This window comes from Ciconia boyciana, chromosome 1 (genome assembly GCF_034638445.1).
Source record: "Ciconia boyciana chromosome 1, ASM3463844v1, whole genome shotgun sequence".
Lineage (NCBI taxonomy): Eukaryota > Metazoa > Chordata > Aves > Ciconiiformes > Ciconiidae > Ciconia > Ciconia boyciana.
In genome coordinates, this window is record NC_132934.1 from 153,484,927 (window position 1) to 153,503,154 (window position 18,228).

General features: G+C 39.1%; 1 protein-coding gene across 4 annotated transcripts in view; it reads right to left on the reverse strand.

Annotated features, from left to right (window-relative positions):
- MCF2L (MCF.2 cell line derived transforming sequence like) overlaps window positions 1-14,074 on the reverse strand; it is a 154,611-nt gene extending 140,537 nt beyond the window's left edge. For 3 of the 4 annotated variants that reach the window (XM_072853556.1, XM_072853548.1, XM_072853539.1), the window contains exon 1: window positions 13,882-14,059. In XM_072853556.1, the coding sequence (XP_072709657.1) occupies window positions 13,882-14,059 (178 nt within the window). Of the gene's footprint in view, window positions 1-13,881 lie in introns of all 4 variants that reach the window. The other variant, XM_072853575.1, reaches the window with a different exon arrangement.
- Window positions 14,075-18,228: the final 4,154 nt, after the last annotated feature.

The window sequence follows — 18,228 nt, forward strand, 5'->3', positions numbered from 1 at the left end:
CTTCATCTTTCTAAATACCAGATTTCTCTTCACTGTCACATGTATGTGTGAATGGGATGTCTTGTAGAGTAATTAGCAGTGGTGTGGTAATGGGTTGCAGGCAAACAGCTCTCAAAAAGTAGAAGTAGTTATGTTATTAAATGATTTAACTTTAATTTTATTGTTTTCATGGGATTAGGCAGCATGCTGTTCAAGGAACTGCACTGTTTGCTTTACAATAGAATAAATATTTTTGTATTAATTTTCTAGGTTTTTAAACGTGTAGAGGCAACAAGGAGGGATAGGATAGGATTCGGAAGATAGATCATGAATAACAGCTGACATACAAATAATTATTTCACTCTACTTCTATCCTTTTCCTTCCTCTCCCCCTGACATTTGCAAAAGAGTATTTAAAACTAAAGACTAGCTTCTCATGGAAAAGACAGTATCTGCCTGCTCTCCCCACCTCCCCAATCCCCAAATAGGCTCAGTTTGTATACACAGAGCACACGGACCATTCTAATGTAATACTAGTAACTTAGAGCATCCAAAGCAAATAGTAGAAAAAGAAAGTCCGTGAAAACTTCACTTCAAGTCCTTTCTAGAGAGGGGACTCTTTAAAAAGATATACCTCAGCAATGACAGGCAACATTATCTGTGGGGAGAACACAGTAAGGTCTCAGATTCAAAGGTTGTTTAATACTCATGAATAAAATCTCAAATGCAGAGGGTCTAGTGACTAAACTTATAGATAATTTAATGTGAACAGCTGCCTCCTTTTAGAGGAAAAGGAGTTTATGAAATATTTTAAAGCCTATTTTAGCAAGCAATCCACCATGAAATCACTGCCAGATGTCTCTATCATATTTGACAAGCTACAGCCAATGTTTTGTCAACATGTGTTAAAAGTGTTTTCTATACAGCGTAGTCTTCTCAGTACTATGTTATTTTTCCAATATATATGGGAAACCATTTTACTAATGGAAAGACTATCACAAATGTGACTTCTACCTCATGCACTTGTGACCCAGGTATACACATGAAGCTACGTTAAACGTACCTGCCAAAAAAAAAAAATCTAATTCCTATGCAATACTTGCTTAACAGAACTTCTCTTTCTGTTAAGTACAATAATGCAAGTAAGTTTTAAATTAATTCTTCCTGATATAATTACACAACCACACTGTTGCACAGATTTGGTTTTGGCTTGAACAGTTGAAGCTAATCATAAGCATCACTACAATCTTCTAACACAATATATGAAATCATACTCCTCTCACAGCCAGAACAAAAATACTAATCTGTGAGAACACATACATGTATCCCATATTGAATTAATTAAACTACAAATAAAACCAACATCCTGCCAAAATCCTATTATGAGGCAAATGTACCAGCAATTCCTTTCAGCAGTTCTCTGATCTCCAACTCCAAAAAACAGCTAAGACTGCAACAATATGCACACAACAGCACTGAACTCCAAAAGGCAAGATTTTAAAAGGGTTCAGAAAACTAGATGCTGTCTGTAAGTAAATATACACACACACACAGAGTCTCCATATTTAGGCTTTTAAATACCAACCTTTCTTGTTGTTCTGTCCAAAATCCAAAGCATGTCACACGTCTCCTTTGATCAGGTGTTTTATGTGAGAACAGTGTAAATGACACAGCATTTGAGAAACAAATGTCGTAAAAAGGTCCAAGTGTGCATATTAAACTCTTCTGAAATGCAGTAAAGTTGACAGGCTCAGTGCAGTGCATTGAGTTTTTTTGCAGTGAATTTGTTTCCAAGGAAACCAATAGCTGCAGATGTTTTCCCATATAACAGGGAAAGAAAATTCAGCAGTGAGATTACTTGTTTACTCACTATTTTATTAACACATTTTTTCTAATCAATAGCAAACTATTCCTCAAACTCTGTTAGGAGACCAGACTGCATTTAAAAAATAAAATTAAAAAAAAAAAAAGAGCCTTCTCTACACATAATCTTACTGAACAGGTGTTGCTAAAGGAAGCATGCCACCTTTAAGTGTTTTCCTCTTTCAGTTTCCTCTCCCGAAGTGACCTGCCTCCCCTGCTTTGTCTCCTTTGATAAAAGCATGCAAAACCCACCCTGTGTCATGAGTTCTCATCCTGAAAGGTGCTCCAACAACTTGTCAAGACCTCAGCTTCCCAGGAACAATGCTTACTTGGAGAGGCTACAGAAATGCCTATTCTTACCATATGGCATAACTTTGCAAAATTGTATTGTGATACAGATATCATCATGACTGACATGATTTATGCTTCTTAGGATGAGAGTACAAAATATAAATATTTAGTAAAACCATAATGGAGATGCAGGGTAGAAAATCCACTTTCCCTGCAGTTCTTCCACAGGACATCAAACCTATAATTCAAAGTTACACACACAATGCTTGCTTCTCACTTATACTGCAGATTCTCAGGCTGATATATATATAAATGAAAACACTATGAGCACTGCATTTTTTTTTTTTTTAATTAGACCTCTTTTCTCTGGATAAGATACTGGAATATTTACCATACCTTCTGAGCTCTGAAAGCTTTATTCTCCTCGTCCTCCTTCGGGGTTATTGATTCAACAGCAACATCTACTGGGCATGGAAGGGCAAGATTCAACTTCTTAAGAGAGATTAAACGGCCAGGCACAGTAGCAGAAAATACTTACAGCATCTATGTCTGCATACTTTTGCATCCCAGTCACTGCGAAACCAGAACTGAAAAGAACAAAACTTTTAAATATGCATTTGCTCTCTACTGACCCCCTCCAAAAGGAAAACAAACTCAACAAAAAGATGGATTACAGAATAGCAGTGACTTCTGGTTGCCATTTGGAGACAACATATTTATATTACATCTTCTTGGAATATTAGATACACTGGGCTAACAGAACCAGTTGACAGGAACTCTGCCAGTAAAAGTATTCCAACAATCTTCAAGTTCATGCAATGACGAGGTTTATTATACACCTTTTTGCTCTTTAAATCTATTTTCCCTCTTTGTTAAACAATTACACAGATTAAAACAAACAAACAAACAACCTCACAGCAGTGATTAATAACCAGACAGATCAGACCAACCAGAAGTTCTTCAAAATTTCACAGAGAACAAGATGTCACATGTGGACCTATTAAATGCTAAGAACAAGAATCCCAAAGGACTTTGGCCTAATGACACCCAGCATTTGCCTTCCATAATGGAATCTACCGGGATCTAAATTCCCTAAGTGGAGCACAAGAAGAATTGAGGCCTTGTGAGAGGGACACAGGATAATCCACATTTCTGGCTGGCTCCATCTAAGCAAGCCAAAGACAACAACAGAGGGGTAGCTCATTTTCATCCCTCTTTCTACCCTTCTGCAGAGACTGGTGTTTCATCTGCCTGCTGAAAGGCACACATCATGATCTGTGTCCACAATAACAGCCCCTGCTGGGCTTTCAACATCTACACAATTCCTTCATTTTAAATGCAATCAGATGAGAACAGGATCCCCTCCAAGCACTGATTATGCATCATATATCCAGTGATTATTTATTAGATGTATAAATGCTACTGGAAACAGAGAGCAAAACTCCAGACTCCCATTTTACAAGTTAGGGCCTCAGTCAGCAGAGAACCAAGTTTCCCTTTGCTACCACCCTCTCTGGTCTAGTGAATCTTGACTCCTTCAAGACAGGGTCTTCACCCAGCAAGAGCCTGGCAGCTGGTCAGCTGGGCATCCACCAAGCCCTCTAAGCTGAAGAGGAAACCTAACAGCACACTTTTTCTGGGCAAGTGCTCCAACCACTTCACTACGATGTATGTCGGGAACCACAACACCTCTTTATCCAGCCTGCACAAAGCTGACCATCCTACTTTTCGAGAAGCTCAGCAAGGTGTATACTGGGCACACGTAGCAGCTCACGAGCATGGCACACACAAACTGCAGACAGCCTTCTCAAGAAGGCAGCAGCTCTGGGCAAAGTCATGGGGACCCATCAACCCCAGGTAGCTCAATCCTCACCAGAAAAACTACTGAAGGAATTATGAAGAGAATGAGGGACACCCTCTTGGACTTAAGCATCTAAACGCTACCGAAGTCCCCCAGACATTGGCACTGTTCTCTCCCATGCGCTGCTGGTGGGCCTCTTACTTTGCAGTGCAGTGAACCAAAGCCAGACCAGCAGCCCTGCTGGACCTACACCAGTTAGTAAAATGGGAAAGCAACCCAGCTGCTCCCTTTGGGACGGTCCTGGCTGCGCACACGTATGCCATTTTGATACCTTCTAGAATCTCATTTATAGCCTTCCTACAGAAATGTGTTTTGCAACAGTGAAAAGGGCAGGCACAGATGCTTTCTGTGGAATGAAATATGTCAGGGTACACGATACACCACATCGTACTATTGCTCAGAGCTGGAATTATACAAAAGCATACTACAGCACACAGATGGAACATCAAATTCCTATATATAGTATAGTTCTAGAACATACAGTGTATCTTCTAAAATGAGAGGTGTTTCTCAAAATAATCAATAATAGGGAGGGGGAAAAAAGTAAACCAGCTTCCTTAAGATGTGTAATGGGGCATTTTTGCTGTATTTTTTTCCCCCCACTCCTCTGACTGGAAGCCCTGCCTATGTGGAAAAAGAAACTTCCAGGACTTCTGGAAAAAACCTCTCCTCAGCACACAGAGTGCTAGTGAAGAGGACTTCAGGCAGCATTAAGAGAACGGACTCTGCTTTAGGCCCACCAGCCTTGTTCCAGTCGGATTTTTTGGCAAGTCCTGACAGCATTACGAAGGTTCCCAGTACCTTCTCTGCACATACACAATGTCATGCATGTAACCACACACCTTACTGGAAAGAGAAGCTGCTGGCAAGACTACCTGGTTCTTCAAGGACCTGCTCCCCACCTCCCAGAAACCTCAGCAGAAGCAACACTGATGTGGTTTCCCTGGAACTTTCACCTTTTGGACATGTCTCCTTGGCAGCAGTTAAATCCAGACATCTTATTTTCCACTGCTGCTTTCCCTAAAAGAAACTGAGTCAATCCATCATTTTCAGAGTAGCTGTTATGCCCCTAGATGATTCTTGGATGGAAGTCACATGTGCTGCAGGGCTACCAGAGAGCCTTCCCTCCCTCCCTCCCTCCACACACTTAGTAATTAGCAAAAGTACATTTCCCCAGGTAAGCCTTTGCAAAACAGATCACACAAATTTGACAGCAGTAAGCTTAAATTGACAGGTTCCAGATGCATTATCAAATTTATTTCCCTACTCCTCTCTACATAAGAAGTTGTTTAATAATGGTCAATGGAAAATATATTAATCTGTTTAATAATTAGTTTGGATTACATTTTAAGACTACAAGCAATAATCTAATTGTGCAATAAATAATTTTAAAGAATCACAATTTTTCTAGTGTACCTTATAATCAACAAATAAGCTTAAGCAGATCTGATAAGCTGAGCTGAAAAAAATAAGACTGCTCACTAAGTAACTTAAAGTGCACATCCAAATTACACAAACTCTCTTTAGCCTCTAGCAATTAAAACAAACACAATATCTTTAGCTGGAGAAAAAGGTTTTCCTTTGACAGCTGGCTGTTTAACCAATTCTAGTCAACTCTAAAACGGCACAATTTTCAACAGCAAAGAAACCCAGACATATCAGTATGCATCTAGTCTGCAGTTTGTACCTGTGAATAATGAACAAAAGGAGTTCCTAGACAGCTGTCTATTTTCAGTGGTAGGAAGATTTATATGCACCTTACTTGTGGACATAAACACCTGTTGTAGCTATAGCAAAATGCAAAAATAAACTTGCAAAAAAACCTTAAATAATTTATTTCATTATTTTCCAATATTTCTGTTATCAAAGCTCCCTCCTCCTATGTAGTGATGGTTTGACTTTCTAAACACTCAAAGAGGGTGCATTGATTAACCCCAGCAAATCTGTGCATTTGCATGAAACAGCCTTGAGTAATTCCTCAGTGCCAGAGGCAACAACTGAACTCAACATCTAATCTGGGTATTGGCTAGAACAGAGGCAAAGCAATTCATTTCCATGACAAACGGTCCAGCTGGAAGCCAGTGAGTCAATCTAACCCACCACTTTTTACCCCTCAGATGTGTAGGTGACGCTGAAATGATATTAAGGCACCATGTGAAACCTTGTAGCTCAGATGGTTTCTATTGCACCTATGCAAGACCTAATGTTTACATTCACAACTTTTCCATCTTTGCGGCCTTAGGAGCGAGTGCCAAATCCAGCAAGCAGTCTGCCATTACAGAAGCAGAGAAGGCAACATGCAAGGAAGAATTCTAAACTTGCCATGCGACTGCTCTTCATTACATGGGGACCACATCGGAGGCATGAGATGTCTAAGGTCATGCACAACCCTATCAGAAGAATAAGCCAGTTTCTATAATAGAGTTTGTATTTTCCTGTTTAGATATTACAATCAAGCAGATTTACAAAGATATCCACTGCCTACAGATGCAGAAAAGTGGGATTTACAGAATGCCTAAACAGGTTAGACATGTAACCCCTCCTGAATTTCAATTACACTGCTGCTTAGGCACTTTTCCAATTTCTTTGGAGCCACCTGAGGCACCAAAAGCACAAAGGTACTCATGTCAGGGACTAAACAGAATTGACAAAGCTTTCCTACTTTAGTTTCAGCAAGTATCTAACGTTTTATCCTACATGGAGAATATCTGAAAAGTGAAGCACGATTTAAATGAAAAGAGAAAGATTCATTACATTCAGAGGTATCACAAAAGCTATTAATTTTCATAATAAACTAAATGTTATTGCTTTCTCTTCTGATTAAATGGCTATATATTTCAAGTAGATTATAAACAAAAGGATATCTATAACTACATAATATTAAAATATATAAACCCAATAAAGTTGTATTAACTTTTACTAGCTTAATGTTGCTAGAGAATAATTTCATACCTCCCTCTGCAACATAAGAATACCATTATTTGAGGAAACTCTAAATTTCAGTTTACAAGCATCACACCTTACCATGAAAGTGTTCTGAACACCACACAGAACAAAACAGGTATAGCTTCCCCCTAACTTAATCTTAAGAAGTCCTTGCTGCTTTGTACAGATGAATGGTGTTTGCCTCTCCCTTGGGAAGGAGCTCTCCAAGCAAAGGCGGCAGTCAGTCAGGCTGGCAGAGCTCCAGCTATACCTCCCAGGTCCATGTGATCTCACAGCTAACAAGGAACCCAGCCAAACTCTTTCCGAAAAGCAAAAGACACTCTAGGAAATGGGAGAATAGAAAGTGAAAAATAACAAATGCTGTGGCTCAGCTGCTTGTTACGACAGAAAACAGGGAAAAAGTAGAAAGTAGTGCAACAATGCAGCAAAGGCATTTCCAGTACACCTAATACACCATTAACAGTTATGATGGATCAGTATAAGCCCCTGCAGCACACGGTACTTGGAACATCTCCCTAAATTCTTTCCCAATTGGGTTCAGGGGACTTTGAAGAAAAATTAAAAATGCTTTCATGCCTTCACTAGAGCTGCAGATGGTACCATAGGTTCTTCAACTTTATCTTAGTGGCCTGGAAAACAAACAAACAAAAAACCCCAAACACCAAACCAGGGGCAGGGGGGAAGATGACTAGCACTTAATAAAAGCTAAGAGTAATGTCAGGCAGCACTGTTTCCTGAAAATGTCTTTTTTTTTTTTTTTTTTTTTTTAAAGCTGCATTCTTTCTCTGTTACTGTATGAAATAGCCACACAGACAGGAAAGCAAACAGCAGTTGAACTGAAAATTCATTAAGTGTGGCACTGAATTACAGACATATATATATGCGCACACTTACATACACACACTCTGAATTTTATTGCTGACACTACTGAAATACCTCTCCATAACTCATTTTTAGCTGGCAATGCCTTTTTACACTAATGGAGCTTTTCTGCTCTAACTTCTTGAACTGAATGCTGCTAGCTGAACAAGAAGTTATTTTTATATATTCCATATTTGCTGTTATTCCCAGGAAAGAAGGAATGAGAGTAAGTTGTTTAATATTAATTTAATTTAAGAGGCTGGTTAACCTGCATAGCTTAAAAGTCTTAAGACAAAAATCCTGACAAGACTCCTACTGATTTTAATCAAGCTGGGATTTCATTGCTCTGTTACTTGAAGCAGCAACACAATACAGATGAGGTTTACCAAGCAAAGGTTCTCCTTTCCATGATGTTAGAAGATTATTCCAATTAGCTTTAAATGTGTGTCATTTTGAGAAGCTAAACTCATAAGAAGTTGCCAAATTCCTTCAGTAGAAATCCAGTTTGAATATAAAGCAGCTCTTTTAACTAACAAATACATAAAAACATTGGCTTGTAAACACGTGCTGAGACTGATACCAGTCCTACAGCAGCCAGTAAAGGAACAGGCCTGTAAAGACATTTATTTATAAAATTGAGTTCCACTGCAAGCAAATAGCCTCGAACACTGAGAAATGGTAACTGTGCACACATAATATCTGCTATATCTTACTTGGACATGCACTCCACATCAATCAAACTACTAGTACCAAACAGAAAGCTCCACATAGATATACTTAGAAGCCCCCACAGTAAAATCCAGCCAGTCCTTTAGGGACAACCCACTGCCACCAAGCAGACAAAGTGAAGCATATAGCAAAACAAATACTTTTCTCTGCCAACAGTTATGGTGATCCCAGTTCTATGTTCATAAAAAATAAAATAAATCCTAAGTCCCCCCTCCTTGAGCATTATGACAGATACCACCAGGGACAGCAATAGCTCCCAGCTCTGTGCTGGACCGTGTATCACTAAGTGGCTTGTGCATTACAGCTTCGGGACTCCTGCCCTAGTTGGCTTGTTTTGAAAGGCAAAAAAGATCATGGGCTATTTAGCATCTGCACGGACAGGCTGAGAAGTCTATAATGCCATCTTCATTCCACAGAAGATGTACCAATGTCAATCAGATGACAGCACACTGTTGTCAGTCCCATGAAAAATGCGGTCTTGTCGCAGCTGCATATGGAATTCTAACACAGAAGAAATATTGAACAGCCTCACAAATTTTGGTCTTAACTTGACATTTTAATTTTTTTTTTTTTTTGAGTATGCAAACAAGCTCATCAAAAATAGCTGGTATGACGTTCATAGCCTCATTTTCTACATATAAACTAGATTAATACAGCTAGCAGGTATAAGTAATCCCTTGAAAAAAGTTTTTCATCATGTTGTTACTTGAGGTATGGTGTAATGTACACAGCTTTGCAAACTAAAATTAAAATTCTAGTGAGATATTGAGCATGATAAAGCTTCTTGGAGAATATAAAGCAGCTCCAAGAATCAAGGAACTTTCCAAATATATTGCATAAATGGAGGACTTCTCCCCAAAAATGCACTGGATTAATCCTGGCACTCTTAGCTACCAATAAAAGCAGCTTCTAAGAGATCATTTTATGTTACTTATTTTTTAGTTAAGATTTTTAAAAGGTTGTATTTGTAGACATCAAGGAATAGAATGGACTTGATCCAAACAGCATTAGCTATTGTTTTTCTGAAAGTCATTTAATTTGAAACAGTATAATTATTATAATAATAAACACCTACAATGTTTCCCTTGTACATTACTGCTGAAATCTTGTATTTATACAGTTGTGACTAGTCGAAGCGAGGGGCTAATGAGTATAACTGAAGTTATACTCTGAACACAGAGTATAACTGGAGTTATCAGGATGTACAAGTGTTTAAGAGACAGCACGTTGTTAGTTTTTTCCCCCCTCTGATGCAGGGGATGAGCCATCAGTGGTCTTGATAATGTAACCTGAACACACTGTTCCAGACAGTGACGTTGTAGTAGGTATATAATTCAGTCAAAACTGTCAGCTTCAGTAATGCCACTGAGCAGTACCTAAAAGGTGTTTATGTATGGAAAACAATGCAATTTAACATTTTGAAATGATACCAAGCACATTTCTTCCCAAGAGCACGTGAATGTAACAGATGAGCATTTCAAGTGCCTGTGAGTGCAACAGCTGATGGTGTGTTTTACAGCACTGTTACAAGTGTTAGAATTGGCACACGGCATAGTCACTCAGCTGTCTTTTCAGCTGCCTTGTAATTTCTCATGCAAAAACCCTAGCAATCATGTAAAATGGTAAAAAGACAACCATTTTATAATTTAAAATGGTTTAAAATATTTTTTCTACTCATGAAGCATGTCTTCTCAGGTAAGTTTGGACCAAGGAGACTTCAGACTTCAGTCAGCAGTCACCTGTATCCTTGGACTCCTCAAAACCTGGGCAGAGTCATGATAGTCCCCTTACTTTTGTAAAAGCTTTGACTGTAGCACCCTCATGGCTGTTTGCTACAACGTCAGCAATTACAGTTCCCAAAACGTCACACTAGCAAATCTGGACACCACAAAAGGCTTCCTCTGCTTCCCTATTGTTTCAGCATCATAGCAGGAGGCTAAAATACCCTGTGTGAAAAGATTATACTCCAAACAGATCTGAACTGAAAAAAGGAAAAATCAAACAAAGAAAGAAAAGGTGTCAACTGTTTGAAGGGGACCATCTCCAGAGCAGAAAACCCTCATTAAAATAATAAAAAAAAAATTTGTTGTTATGTAAACAGACCCCAAAGCACAGCACTCCTGAAGTCCAACCCCAACCAGGTAGAACAATGTAACAGGTACTGAGAAATTATAGAAATACTGGATTTTTAATTTTTTATTTATTTATTTTTAAAGACTCATGACTGTCTTCCATGCCTCCATCCTTTCTCCATGATCTTGCCATTTTCCAGCCTCTTCTAAAGACAAGAGGGGGAAGGATGTATTACACACACAATTTGAAATAAGGCAATAGCACACACAAGTTGGTCGAATGTTATCATGCTTCTATCTCAGTTGCGCTCTGCCTCATGCTGAATTTTGAATGCTTCTCATCTATTGCTTTCAAGCTAGGCTTTTAAGCCTTCCAAGATGCAACATGTTCTCCAGCAAAAGTGTGTTAAACTCACAGACGCAATGAAGAACTGATCTTAATTATAACTTCTAGGAAAACACTTCAGTAAAAATATTACTATTACTATAGGATCAATAGCATAGCAGATGAGTTCCTGGGGAGGGGGAGGGAACAGAGGCGTTAAAACTTCAGCAACAGCAACATATGGTTTAACTAAGAGCAGCAAGATGCTCTCCATCCTACAGTATTATTAGTCTGCATGAGAAACTAAGACCCCTCACATTTGCTTACAAAAGCCAAAAATTGAGAAGGGAAAAGACTCCAACAATATTGCTGGAGTTTATTTTCCTCAGCAGCACTTCTCTTTCTGCCTTTTCCCACCAGAAGACTATAAAGCATAGCTTCACATAACAAGGCACTATGGCTTTCTTTACCAACCACAAAAATACTTGCTTCTTTTCCTGAAATAAGTACTTGAACAAGTATTAGAACTAGAGCAAAACAACTGCTATCCCACAACATACCCAACATACAAATTGCTGATTTTAAATATTCACCATGTTATGCCACTGTAGTTCTCTTCAGAGCAGACTCTTTTTAGCAGTCCCTTGACAAAGTCAGAAAATATTAACATGCAGATTGCATCAATTAAGAGTAATAATTTGTTAAAAATCAAAGCCCAGTAAAATGGCCACAAACACAATGATGCATTCAATTCCGGATACTAGCAACAGTATGACACAGAAAGAGCTTTCATACTGAATTTAGTTTTAAAGTTTAATAACTTTACCAGAAAATTATCTGCAACTGAATTTCTCATACCTAGTTCTGGGAAAGCTCCTTTGCCTGTCTACACGCTATTCTTTTCTTCTAGTCAAAAGAAAACACACATACATTTTTTTGAAAACTACATCCCACTTTTTCCAGGCATAAATACTATTATCAGGCGCTTTTCAGTTTTGATTAATGGCTTGCAATTCAGCTGTGAAGCCAGGCATGGAAGTAATCCTCAATGAAAAATCTGCTACATCTCAGGCCAGGAAACTTAGTCCAGAACTTCTTTCACTAAACCTCATGTTCCTTTCACATGGACTTCAGTGACAGAAGGATAGCAGCCACAGCTAAAAGGTGAAATTAGCATAGCCAAGTATGTGCAGGTTATTATAAGCAGTCCCATGCCTATGAAGTGTGTATATACACTCAGTTCCCGGTCCGTCTTCACTGCATTCGTTCTGATCTGTGCAGCTTACCAAGCTTCCTTTGTAGATCAACCAGTCAACCTTTGATTCACTGTTACATCAACAGAGAATACACACGCACCTTAGTCTGAATCTAACACAGCTCTCTTGAATTTCTGGAGAGGAAGAGTAGCAATTTTCCATTTTAAATCCTCCAGATGACACAAGACAGAACTACCTTTCCTCTGACTTCATATTCCGGGCCTGCCTTCCCAGGACTTGTTTGTTTCTTATTCCATCACAGAAGCAACATACTAAAAAAAATTCTTGAAATCTCCTAGCCTAGCTCAAAGCACTAACATGGAATCACATACACCTACCTCACCACTAGCAGTGGTTCATTTCACTTGAGATTTCATTAGGAATAGGCTAGAGACTGCACAAGCTCTTTAAGTAGTCTGCTTGACAATCCCCACAATTAGGTCTAAATCTTCTCTGCAGAAATCAAGTTTGCATTTTCTTGTTCTTATTCTATTAGATATGGACAAAAAGAAAATTAAAACAAGCAGATGTCCACCTTCCTCCATAATTTACAAGGACCTCCACTAGAAAGTCAGAATATGTGCGCTCTCCCTTCTGTTTTCTCTTGTAGTCTGGATACACCCTCCTTATTTCCACAGAAGTCTTATTTTGTAAACCTCTGATCAATCGTGACATCCTCCTCTGGAATTTCTGCAGGGTTTTTTTGTATCTTTCCTTGTTGCCCTCATATTCTGGCTGAGACCTCACTAGTACACAAATAAAATTATTACTCTAATAACTACTTCCTGTTAAGCCACAGCAGAATATTAATCATTCTGTAGTAGCACCAACATCCTTAGCTCATTCAGGCTGAAAGAATGAGCTTTTTTTTTTTTTTCCTTTTATTACAAAGGAGTCATATCCTGCCTTGTAATTGTATATTAAATGCAAAACTGCATTTTAGTGGATTTCACCTTTCTGGTTTTGGATCATCTTTCCAGCTTAGAAAGGTTTGCATGAATATGTGTAGGTATTTTTTAATTAGCTAGGAGGCTTTTTAAAAATTTATTTAACAAAATGAAATGAAGATGTGTTAATAAAGACCAATTGCTATCAGATGCAACTGCTTATCAAATTACAGAATTACAGTCCACCTGCACTAGTACCAAGGCAAAGATCACACAGTTCATATATGAATGCAACAGCCTCCTGCATGGGTAAATATAAGATCAGATAATACAGGAAAAAAAAATGTTTTCTTAATGCCTGTAACTATAAACTAGAACTCACTACAGTTTTCTGCTTATGGACCATGGCAACAAAAGCAATGTGATAAGGTGCAGAGGTATTTTATACTTGCTTCTCAGCAGTCTAGAGTATGATTTTAAAACTGTAAGAAGGTAGGTCAGGTTTCTCTGGAATTACTATTTTTTGCTAATCAATTAATTTATGGCATTATTTTAATTTCTTAGAATAAGCATCAGTCCTCCCGAGTAAAGGTCTTCACTCTTCACTGGCTGCTACTACATGTTTGTTTTTGCGGTGACATCACCCTCCTCTAAGTGAATACTCAGCTATTCCTTTATTTGGGCTCCCTGCCCTACTCTCATTGCTAGTGATGAGACACCATTGCTATAATTCTTAAAGCCATCAGTCCTCCTCTTAACACAGTTTGGCAGCGAGCTGGACAATTTTCAAAATATACTATATTTTTCTCACCTGCTGTGCTTTCTGGCACCTCCTGCTTATCTCGCACAAGCTGCATGATATCTGACACCACAACCTGCTGGTTTGTATCTTCTTCTTTCTCTTCATTAGACTGGTTGGCTGTTGCAAAACAGTTGCAGCTTCCAGTTTCTTTGCACGGGATCAACCTCCAATACCAGTAGTCCGACATGAAAATGCTGTAGGTTGATTTCTGAAACTTAAAAACAAGCAGAAAATCATTTTCTGCAAGAAGTAAGAAAAAAATGCTAGCTACTTGAAAGAAAAGGCTTAAATAATGTTAAGACTGACAGTTACATACAGATTATCATATCTTCGATTTTATTTAAAGAAAAAATATGCAGTTTATAATAGCCATTTATGGTATCTCATGAAGTTCATAAAAGCCATCCATGGTATTGTACCCAAAATAAAAACTTCAGGAGTCCCCTGTAGTTTCTCAAAATGCTTATATTGTAGGTCAAGGAGCTAATCACAAAAAAACCCCAAACAATATACAAATATCAAATTACATGTGATCTTAATAAGAACTGTATAAAGGCAAAAAATATCAATATCACTCTGTATTTTCAGCAGAACAATATTTACCTTAAAAGTACCCTCTGAAACCCAGTTTAACTAGGTAAAAGAACACCCCAGAACATGATCAAAAAGTGAAATAATGTAAGAATAAAATAATAATAATAGAATAAGATATTATTATTCCCATGATATGGGAGGCTGAAATTACAGTCTGAAATTTTCATAAACAGATTAACTGAAGGAATCCTTGACACTGGAAACATGGCAGGAAGAAGAGATGCTTTGGTTTCTGACACAGCACCCAGGTCCTTCAGGGCTGCCCTCTTCCTCAGCAGAAGAAAGGGGCAATGGTTCCCTTAGCCTAGGTAGAGCTAATTACCAGGCTTATTTGTGCTTACAGGTAAGAGAGCGAGCATGTTCTTAAACACCTGCAGGTTTCTCAATTTACATATACAAATGCCAGAGAACTACAGTGGTTTTACTCTTTTACATAAACAAAAATCACCCCTTCTTGAAATTACAACTAAATCACCATTAACTGTAAAATACTTCTTCTACATAGGGAAGCAGCTTGAGCTTTCCAAATGCTTACAGTTGCTAAACAGTATTTGGGAATTCTGCAAAGTGCTAGCAAGGTGTCATTTCTTCAGGAAATTACACCACATCCAAAGACAGGTTTGTTCCCGCTCTCCTCCAGAGAGCATGTGGGCAATAAAAAAAATGGCCCAAACCTCCAAGCACAAGGGACCTGAATAAGCTTTTCTAAGTCTATCTGGAAAACGCCAAGGCCAAGCACGGGAGATGTACATCTCTCTAGGTAAATTTAATGCTTTTTGGATAAGGAAGAGATGCACGATCTCCATTTATCCTACAAGCATCACATTCAAGTGTTTCTAGCATATCTCTGTTTCTAGCTGCTGATTAGCTTGAGTAAAAGCATCACTCAGGACCATGGATATTAGCAATGATATATGTGGAGATTCTCTACATTACACTTAAAGGTGACAGTTTTATAGACCTGAAGAAAGCAAATGCCATAAAAAAGCTTGCTTGATATAAAAGGGTTATCCATTTAAAAACAGCCCAAAAAACCCCAGCTCACATTATTTAGTACCAGATCTCCCAGGAATCACCTATGAAAGATTAAGTACTTGCTCTGTCACTTATTACATTACTTCTTCAACAGAAGAGAGGATTTCCAGATAAAACATTCTTCTTCAAATATTACTACTGCAAGGTGCATCTTCTTACCAGTTTAAAGGTAGTAATTTTGTTCTATTTTAGCCAGCATACTGCCAGTTTCCTCAATTCTCCCTTTGTCTGTTCCCAGGCTTTTCAGGCTTTGCAACACTTGTCAGAGGATGGGTAATGGAGTTAAACGCAAATCGCTCAACTCTTTCTTTAGCTGCCAAACCAGACGGGTTCCATGCACACATCCTCCTTGTCACACAGGTAGTGGCAAACAGTTACAGCTGTACTAAAGCACATGCTGCTTGTAAATGGTGTATGTAGTACATAGTACATACTTTTAAGCTGCACCTGCCTCTGCCACACCACATGCAATGACGGGCACACGCGTGCACACACAGGAACCCAAGCAGCATGCGCACAGAGGTCTTAATGAAAGAAACATTTCATAGCACTTCAACAGATTTTTTTTTTTTTTTTTAATTCTATGGGAGCTGGGGGATTTCTTTCTGCTACCCTTACACTTGAGACATTAAATAGGTTTTTCTTCTTAAAGCCACTTAGTAAAGTTTAAAGTTTTCCTGTCCAGAACTTCCTCTTTTTACCCCAAGAATTGGGGCAGAGATGGGGAAGTCTCTTCTGAAGGAGACAAAAATCCCAGAAACTTCCAGTAGTTTCTCCCCTGCTCCCACGCAAGGTGAACTGAAAAGCAGCTGGATCTATGCTTCAGTAGTCAGCAAATTACTCTAGGTATAAAATTTTAATTTATTGCCTTTCCTTAAGGAATGGAAACTCCTGAAGATCACCAGAAATAATTATATCCAAACAGGCAGTTAGAGACACACATTTATGACCTTAATTCTACTTTAATTAATTAGTTTTCTGACCCACTCATCTTCTTTATTTTGATGTTAAGAGCAGTGATGTGAACTTAGTTTTTAAGCCAACAGCTCAGGGACTCAGAGGGCAAAAAAGCTGGGGAAAAAAATATGGGAGGGCTGAGACATAATCACTACATATGTTTTTCACACTTTCATGAAGTGAGGCAGCTCACAGAGACATTCACAAAATTGACTTGACCAAGACTGACTATAAAAAGGAAAAAACATAGAAAAGGAGGGGCAAAAAAACCCCACCTCATTCTTCTGTCTTAAAGCTAATGTAAAATGTTCCAAGTAGTCACAGCATCCTTGATGGATATATGTCCACTTGGACCACTGCATTGATACACTGCAGACACGAGTAGTTTTCCTTATTATTTCAAGACATCCAAAGATAAACTAATGTCCTCAACTAGCATAAAACTAGGCTGATGTACCAAGAAAACAAAACAAGAATGAAACCTCCATTCCACATTTGCAAGTCTAAACAACTGCTCCTGAATCTCACTTTTGCATGCTAAAAATCAATACTGCTTGTTGGGGTTTGTTTGGTTTTGGGGTGGGAGTTGGGGGGGGAGGGCATTTTTCTTTGTGCCTTTTTTTTAAACCAGACTGCAGATATTAAAGTTGGTGAAATACCCAAGGAAAAGCAAGGGCAGAATTTGGATCCATTTGTCAGGGTCTGAAGGTACTGGTAGACTTCACTGGCCCTGACCAGCCTCAGCTTGGACCTCTATCCACGGGGCCAAGAGCTGAGCATAAGTTCAGCCCAAGGCCTTTAGTCCCTGCGTAAGCTATGCCATTGTCATGGCTGTCTGCAGCCCTGTCCCCTGGGCAGGCCTATGTCACAGCCTGCTTTGAGTCCTGGCTCTGGATCCTTTTGCTTCTGACTGGACTCCCTGTGGAGGGACCTGGCTCTTTGCTCGCTGGGTCAGGGATGGCTGGTAGAGCCTGTTACCAGCACCCAGCTCCGGCGTTCAGCCCCTGGTACCAGTGCCCTGGTCGGTGAGTCCGTGCTGGAACCACCCTCGGCTCCTGCCTTGGCCCCTCTTGTGCAGCAGCCCTGCTCTTGCTGCTCCCTGACACCATTTATTAAATTTATCAAAATATAACTCTAACAGGGATACAGCAAAGCACACAGGAACAGGTGGGACTTTGCAGAGTACATCTGATGAACGTGGTAGTTCTTTCCTGTATGAAAACAGGCACAGATATGTTACAGCTTTGACATGTGCTCTAGGTCGGGAAGGAAGGAAGGTCTCCGAGGAAGGTCTCCAAGAACACAGTAGGTACAATGGGTCACTGTGAATTCACAGTCCCCGTGTAAAAGCTCTGTTCTCCCCCTGTGATGCCAGTCACTTCCAGAGGGAATGTCAGGTAGTGGTCACCATCCCCCCATTTACAACTAACAGTTGTCAGCTATTCTGACATCAGTTAGGTATGCTGTGAGCTTTATCGGCAAGGTCTGACAGCACGCTAAATGGATGAGATCTTAGCTTTGAAACTGTAATTACATATGGGGCCAATAATGCATTAATATGCAATATTAAGAAGTAATATGTAATATTATTATGTAGCACTCCACACCACTTCTTAATTAGGGTGCAAACGCTTTCTGAACCACTGCTTATGAAATGGAGACAAAAGAGCAGTTTTTGAAAGCAAGAGTCCTTCTATTTCAATCACTCTGCACACACATTTCACTGAATTTACTTCAGTTTCCCACCCAAAATCCCCCTGTAATTCAAGA